Consider the following 8,437-nt stretch of genomic DNA (forward strand, 5'->3'; position numbering starts at 1 on the left):
GTTGATGTTGAAAATCAAAAATTCTGCAAAGTTGCAGAATTTTATAATTTCTGGTATGTGCGCACGCGCAGCCTTGTGCCCACGCACAACCCTGCGAAAATCTTATTTTGTGTGGATGCATAGACCTGTGCGTACGCACAGGCAGGAAAAGGCTCTCTGCTTGCAGCGTTAGCAGAGCTTGTGTGTGCACACATCAATGAAGAATTGCGACCTGTGCGTACGCACAGCCCTGTGCGCACGCACAAGTCGGGAAGGGTCGTCTGTTGGAGGCGCTAGCACACCCTATGCGAGTGAACAGACCTTATAAATTTCAGTATCTGTGCGTACACACACACCTGTGTGCACGCACACTTTTAAAATCTTCCTGGGCGTGCGCACAAACTCCCCTGTGCGGCCGCACATGCCCTGTTTCTCAAATTTTACTTTGTTTTCAACTATTCTACCTTCCCAACAAGGTTGCAAGCTTCTATAACACCATTTTAGGATTCTTGGGCCTAGTTTTGGACATTTAAAACATTGGCAAAGAAGTTACTAGCTTTAGATGTTGTTATTTGGAAAATTTAGAAAATGGAGGCCTAGGTTTCCGGCGTGCTGAGGATGGTTTGACGTTATGTGATGAATGGTTGATGTATGAGATGAAAATTGAGGAACTGTTGAGTTTGGAATAAAAATGTGAATTGACAGTGGTTGAGATGAGTCGAGGACTCGAATGTGTGATGAGGAATCACGGATGTATTGAAACTACTTTCTGAAAAACCACTGTACTATTATTTTATATTGAGATTATGAGACGCTATGCGCCCAGCAGGGACGGCGGTTGGATCCCGCCTGTCGAGGTAGCACCGGCGGCGTAAGGGCAGTGGTTCGTCCTACTTGCATTGAGATGTGAGGTTTGTGACAAGAGTATCCCACTCGCATCCCTTCGGATCAATAGAGCGTGCAGGCAAAGTACCTGGACAGTGATCCGAGCACTATATCTCGGGGGTTCCCATATGAGGATTCCGAAGGGCGACGTCTCCATGGAGATATGTCGGGTTGGCAGTTGAACCGACAATGTGATATCACAGCCAGTAGGACAGGCATTCATCATATGCATTTTCTATCTGTTTGTATGCTTTGACTACTTGTAATGGCTTGCCTATTTGTATAACATGCCTAATTGCTATTTGAATTATTTGCCTTACATGCCAATACTTGTGTTTTACTTGCATTTTGTATTATCTGTGTTTTCTACTGGGATTGAGGATGTTCGGAAGGCGGTGCCGATGGGATCGCATGGAGGATAGGTTGGTGAAGGCTGTGGGACAGTGGTGTTTGGTTAGAATAGAAATCCCCTAAGATAGATTACCTGGGTTATTTATTTATGCTAAGGTTTATATAATTATGATTATTTGTTTTATTATGCCTTAAGATTGAATTCTTGTGATGGATATGGAGTCTAGGATTGCCTTTGGCGTCCCGGGGTCTTATATCCTACATCACTGGGCACTGTTACCATACTGAGAACCTCCGGTTCTCATACGATATTTCTGTTGTGTTTTTCAGATACAGGTCACAACCCACCTCGGTGAGTTATCTGGTTGATAACAGAAGCAGAGGATCCTTATATCTTTTTGAGTCTTTTTGGCTTATTTTGTATATGTCTCTCACATTTGTAATTTGTTTCGCTTAGAGGCATGTATTTGAGAGAACAAAATTGTATAAGCTGTTTTTACTGTCTGGTTCTTTTTGGTCTGTAAATAGCTAGCCGGCTTAAACTCCGCGAGTTGTGGCTAGTTTATTGTGATATTACATATACTTATCTTTTGGTATCTTATATATGTTTCTTGCACCTTAAGTTAGAAGCTTCGCTAGTACGTTTGCGCTTTTCAAATCCTATTTTTGAGTTATATCCTTCATCGGGCTTCTAGATTATACTATTCTTTCTCTATATATATATTATGTATGAGCTTATAACTGTCATAATCTCTGATTAACCTTTGCTTTACGACACGAGGTAAAGCTTAGACTAATTAGGGTGTTACATTTAGTGGTATCAGAGCGGTTCGTCCTCGTGAGCCTGTGGGATGGATCGATTGTGCTTCATTGCATACTCTGTGTGTCTTTTCTTTGATGCTATTAGGTTATCTACTTGATATATGCATAGCATGCTTCTTTGTGAGTGCTTGTTTGAGATAATTGAAGCACTAGGATTTTGATATTAAGACTGATCACCTTGATATCGATTGTTTGGTGTAGACAGGAACCCTAATGGCCACTCGCGGACGAGGTCGAGCACGTTCACGAGAAAGTAGGAATGAGAAACCGGCTGACAACCATGCTGAATTCATGGCGGCCATGGCTAACTTAGCGAATACCATGAAAGCTAATGCTGCTGCGTCTCTGCAAGCTATTCAGAGATTAGGCCGACCGGCCGGAAACGGAAACGGGAATGGCGAAGGGAATGCTAATGACAATGCTGAGGGAAACGGCGATAACACTGGAGGTGTTCCGATGACCTTGGTGACGTTCCTCAAGGTTCATCTACCATTTTTCCGAGGATCAACTAATCCTACTGAAGCAGACAACTGGTTCCAGGCTATGGAGTGTGCTTTACAGGCACAGCACATTTTGAATAATCAGTATGTCGAGTTCGCCGCTTATCAGCTTGCGGGAGAGGCCCAGCACCAGTGGCAAGCAGAGTGTCGCTGATAAACCACTATTTTATTGTTTATCTTGTGCTCAATTGAGTGGATTTTATCAATCTTTCATACACTTGTTCATACAAAATGCATGTTTTACATTCTCCTTCCTGATTTTGTGTTATGATTGAAAACATGCTTCTTTGGCCTTATATTTGCTAATATTAATCCTTTCTTATTAGCATTCAATGCCTTGATATGTGAGTTAAGTGATTTCAGAGATTACAGGGCAGGAATGGCTTAGAGGATGGAAAGAAAGCATGCAAAAGTGGAAGGAATACAAGAAGTTGAAGAAATTGCTAAGCTGTCCAGCCTGACCTCTTCGCACTCAAACGGTCATAACTTGAGCTACAGAGGTCCAAATGAGATGGTTCCAGTTGCGTTGGAAAGCTAACGTCTGGAGCTTCGCAACGATATATAATTTGCCATAGCTGCCCCGACGCCAGGTGACGCGAACGCGTGGACGACGCCTCCGCGTCACTTTGTCGCGACCTGAACGTAACAGAAATCGCTGGGGGCGATTTATGGGCTGTTTTTGACCCAGTTTTTGGCCCAGAAAACTCATATTAGAGGCTATAAAGTGGGAGAATGCATCCATTCATGAGGAGGTCTTCCATTATTCACTTTTCATAATTTAGATGTAGTTTTTAGAGGGAGAGGTTCTCTCCTCTCTCTTAGGTTTTAGGATTAGGATTCCTCTTAAATGATTTAGGATTTCAACTCCTTCTCAGGTTCAATATTCTTTTTACTTTATATTTCTCTTTTACTTTCAGATACTTTAATGCTTTTATTTAATTACTTATGTTGGCAAATTGGCTTATGAACCATTCATGTTAGGATTTACTTTATTTAATATAAATTGAGATATTTCAGATTTATGATTCTTATTTAGCTTTTTATATTCTTGGCTTTAATTGATTAACTGGAGACTCTTGAGTTATCAAACTTATCGTGGTTGTTAATTGTTATTTTTGCTAATTGAATTGAATTCCCCTAACTCTAGTCCTTTCTTAGGAGTTGGCTAGGACTTGAGGATCTAACTAATTAGTCCACTTGACTTTCCCTTGCTTTAGTAAAGGTTAACTAAGTGGGATTAAAACTCAATTCTCATCACCATCGATAAGGATAACTAGGATAGGGCTTCCGAATTTTCATACCTTGCCAAGAGTTTTATTAGATATTAATTTATTAATTCCTGCAATTTATTTTCCTTGTTCAGACCTTTTAAAACCCAAAAACACTGTTTTCCATAACTAATAATAAGAACACCTCCCTGCAGTTCCTTGAGAAGACGACCCGAGGTTTAAATACTTCGGTTATTAATTTTAAAGGGTTTTGTTACTTGTGACAACCAAACGTTTGTACGAAAGGATTTTCTGTTGGTTTAGAAGCTATACTTGTAACGCGATTATATTTGTGAATTTCTTTACCGATAAAAAAACCGATCGTCAGTCACTTGCGACAGCTCCAGAATGCCGATGTTTCGTGGGATATATTTCAAACGGCCTTCTACAAGAAGTACTTCCCTGAGTCTGTAAGGGAAGCAAAGGAGATGGAATTGATGCAGCTAAAGCAAGGTTCCCTATCCGTGGCGGACTACACAAGCAGATTTGAGGAATTCTGTAGGTTTTCTAGGGCATATCAGGGTGCCCCAGAGACTTATGAGAGTTGGAAGTGTATTAAATACCAAAGGGGGCTGAAGGACAATATTATGACTGCTGTGACTCCTATGGAGGTCCGTGTCTTCTCCGACTTGGTGAATAAGGCAAGAGTGGTGGAGGAGTATGCCAAGACTGTGGCAGCATCCAAGGACACTCATGGAGGGAGCTCTAGTCGAGGGCGTGGCAAGTATTTTCATCCGAGAGGACAAAGCTTCAAGAGATGAGGATATGCGCCTCAAGGGCAAGGAGGCTTCAAAAAGAACACCCATGATCAGTTTCAGCGGGGCAAGGGAAGAGGAAATCAGAGTAAGAATTCTCCGAATTTGACTTGTGTGTGTTGTGGGAGTGATGAACAAGATTTTTGCCAGTAAAGAATGTCATAAAAATAGTCGCGTTGTAGATATAGTTTCTAAACCAACAAAAATCCCTTTCGTGCAAACGTTTTGGTTGTCACAAGTAACAAACCCCTTTTAAAATTGATAACCGAGTATTTAAACCTCGGGTCGTCTTCTCAAGAAACTGCAGGGAAGTATGTTCTTATTATTGGTTATGGAGATTGTAGAATTGGGATTTCAAGAATGAGGAACAAGTAATTTAATGACGAGTAAATTAAATGGCAATTAAAAATAGATAAATAACTGTAAAGCAAACTTTTGGTAAGGTATGAGAAATTAGAGGTCCTATCCTAGCTATCCTTATTAATGATGATGATGGTTGAATCTTAATTCCACTTTGTTAACCTTTACTAAGATAAAGGAAGGTCAAGCGATTAATTGGTTTGATCTTCGAATCCTATTTATTTCCTAAGAAAAGATTGGGATTATGGAAGTTCAATTCAATTAACAAAGATAACAATTATCAATCACGTTTGAGTTTGATAACTCCTGAGTTACTGATTTATTAACCAAGACCAAAAGGAGAAAAATAAATCTACTTGGAATAAAAATGTCTTCAGAGTAAAAGCAACAATAACATAAATAAGAGAAATCAATATTAAACTGAAATACCTCAAATAACATTAATAAAAGAGTAATTTGTAACATGAAAGAATTCATAAAGTGACTTGCAAAAGTAAATAAAAGGAATATTGAACCTGATCAAAAGAGATAATCCTGAAAGCGAATAAAAAATCCTAAATCTAAACCCTAATCCTAAAGAGAGAGGAGAGAACCTCTCTCCAAACTAAATCTAATTCATAGAAAGTAAAAATTGGCGAGCTCTGTCTCTGAATGGATACATTCCCCCACTTCATAACCTCTGGTCTATGTCTTCTGGACTTGGATTTGGGCCAAAAAGGGCTTCAGAATTCGCTATGAGTGTTTTCTGTAATTTCTGGTGCGTGGCCTCTGTCACGAATCCGCGTGGGTCACGCGGTCGCGTCGGTCATGCGACCGCGTCATATTCGTTCTGCTTAAGGTGCGCGGTCGCGTTAGTCATGCGGCCGCATCGCTGTTGATTCGCGCTTGGCACGCGATCGCGTCGTCCATGCGATCGCGTGGATGCCAGTTTCTTCAGAACTCCATTTTACACTTTCCTTCCATTTTTGTATGTTTTCTTTCCATCCTTTAAGTCATTCCTGCCTTAGAGGATCTGAAACTACTCAACACACTAATCACGGCATCGAATGGAAATAAAGGTAATTAAAATAATTAATTTAAAAGCATAGGAAACATGTTTTTCACATACATCACATAATAAGGAAGGGAAAGTAAAACCATGCAATTAATATGAATAAGTGGGTAAAGGGTTGAATAAATCACTCAAACTAAGCACAAAATATATCATAAAATATGTGTTTATCAGGGAGATTTCATCCATATGACTCTTGCAAGATTGGTATAGGTGGGTGCTTCAATTGTGGCTTGCCTGGTCATTTTACGAGGGATTGCACATGTGGGAAGAACCCAAGTGCGGGTCAGAGTCAGCACCAGGGGCGAGTTTTTGCTGTGAATGCCAAGGATGCTTCCAAGGCGGATCCGTTGATGAGAGGTATTTGTTTAATTGGTTATAAGACCTTAATTGCATTGTATGATAATGGGGCTTTGCATTTATTTATTTCGTTTGCTAAAGTTGAGGAATTAGGCTTGAAAGTCTCAGAGTTACCATTTGATCTGCAAGTACATACTCCGCATCAGACGGTCATAACTAGGTCAGGTTGTAGACAAGTAGGATTTAAACTTGACGGTAGAGACTTTGTGCACGATTTGATCTATTTACCAATGGTTGGGTTGGAGATGATTTTGGGGTTTGATTGGTTGTCAAAGAATCGGGTCTTGTTAGATTGCTTTGAACGGACAATTCAGTTTATGCCGGAAGGAGAAAATGGAGTAGTGGTAGATGAAGGTTATTATGTGGACTCTGTAATGGTGCACTGTAATGGGGAAGAGTGTCAGGGTTATATCCTGTTGGCTGCTAATGCATTGGGTGATGCCAGAACTTAGATCAGATACCGGTGGTTAGAGACTTTCCGGAGGTATTCCCGGAAGATATTCCTGAGTTCCCACCTCAGAGGGAAATTGAATTTGCGATCGAATTGGTGCCAGGAGCCGGACCAATGTCGATTGCGTCGTATAGAATGCCTCTGATAGAGCTGGCAGAATTAAAGACTCAGTTGGAAGAGCTTCTGAACAAGAGGTTCATTCGACCGAATGTATCACCGTGGGGAGCGCCAATTTTATTGGTAAAGAAGAAGGATGGAGGAATGCATTTGGGCGTGGATTACCGACAGTTGAACAAAGTGACTGTGAAGAACAAGTACCCGCTGCCAAGGGTAGATGACTTGATGGATCAACTGCAAGGAGCTGGGGTGTTTTCCAAAATCGATTTGAGATCTGGTTACCATCAGATAAGGGTAAAGGACGATGACATCCCTAAGACTGCGTTTAGGATGCGCTATGGACACTACGAGTTTGCAGTGATGTCCTTTGGGTTAACGAATACACCTGCTGTTTTCATGGATTACATGAACAGAGTGTTTCGTCCCTTTTTGGACAAATTCGTGGTAGTTTTCATAGACGACATCTTAATTTATTCTAAGACGGCAAAGGAGCATGAGGAACACTTGAGGATTGTGTTGCAAATCCTAAAGGAGCGAAAGTTGTACACTAAGTTGTCGAAGTGTGAGTTTTGGAAGGAGGAAGTGAAGTTCCTAGGTCACGTGGTGAGTAAAGGAGGAATAGTCGTAGATCCTTCTAAGGTAGAAGCGGTAATGGAACGGGAAAGACCGACAACAGTGACAGAAGTCAGAAGCTTCTTGGGTTTAGCCGGATATTATTGGAGATTTATCGAAGGATTTTCCCGGATTGCACTACCGATGACTAAGTTGACAAGGAAGAAAGCGCCTTTTGTTTGGATGTCGGAGTGTGAAGAGAATTTTCAGACTTTGAAGCAAAAGCTAACTTCAGCACCTGTTTTAATCTTGTCGGAACCGCATGAACCATTCGAAGTGTACTGTGATGCTTCCTTGAAGGGTTTAGGTTGCGTGTTGATGCAACACCAGAATGTGGTGGCTTACACATCACGTCAGATGAGACCGCATTAGGTGAATTACCAACCTCATGACCTGGAATTAGCAGCGATTGTGTTTGCATTGAAGATTTGGAGGCACCACTTGTACGGAGTGAGGTTTAGTGTCTTTTCTGATCATAAGAGTCTCAAATACATCTTTGATCAGAAAGAGCTAAATATGCGTCAGAGGAGGTGGATGGAGTTTTTTAAGGACTACAATTTTGAATTGAGTTATCACCCTGGTAAGGCGAATGTGGTAGCAGACGCATTGAGTCAAAAATCTTTAACAATTTCTTGGATGAGAATCAAGGAGGATGAGTTAGTGGATAAGTTTGTAGACCTTAAGCTGGATATTGGTGAAGTTGCCGGAAGAGCTTGCTTGAATCAGTTACAGATCTCGAGTACCTTTAAAACAGAAATTCAAAAGGCTCAGCAAGATGAACAGAAGCTTCAGCAATTGTTCCAACCAGTTGGTGAGAAGAGGCTTGGAGAATTCACGAAGGATGATGAAGGGTTGTGGAGATATAAGGGGAGAATTCGCATACTAGATGTTGGGAGTTTGAGGCAAGATTTGTTGTCGGAAGCTCA

At 41.0% G+C, this 8,437-nt stretch overlaps 1 protein-coding gene across 1 annotated transcript; it reads left to right on the forward strand.

The window, feature by feature from the left end:
- The first annotated feature begins 6,132 nt into the window (after positions 1-6,132).
- Positions 6,133-6,783, forward strand: LOC112735122 (uncharacterized). Its single transcript, XM_025784694.1, has one exon. It carries the CDS (start codon positions 6,133-6,135, stop codon positions 6,781-6,783), a length of 651 nt encoding a protein of 216 aa, XP_025640479.1.
- Positions 6,784-8,437: the final 1,654 nt, after the last annotated feature.

This window comes from Arachis hypogaea, chromosome 13 (genome assembly GCF_003086295.3).
Source record: "Arachis hypogaea cultivar Tifrunner chromosome 13, arahy.Tifrunner.gnm2.J5K5, whole genome shotgun sequence".
Lineage (NCBI taxonomy): Eukaryota > Viridiplantae > Streptophyta > Magnoliopsida > Fabales > Fabaceae > Arachis > Arachis hypogaea.

Bases quoted from the DNA above. Each gene is read 5' to 3' on its own strand.
- LOC112735122 (XM_025784694.1), top strand. From the start codon at position 6,133: ATGTGTTTATCAGGGAGATTTCATCCATATGACTCTTGCAAGATTGGT.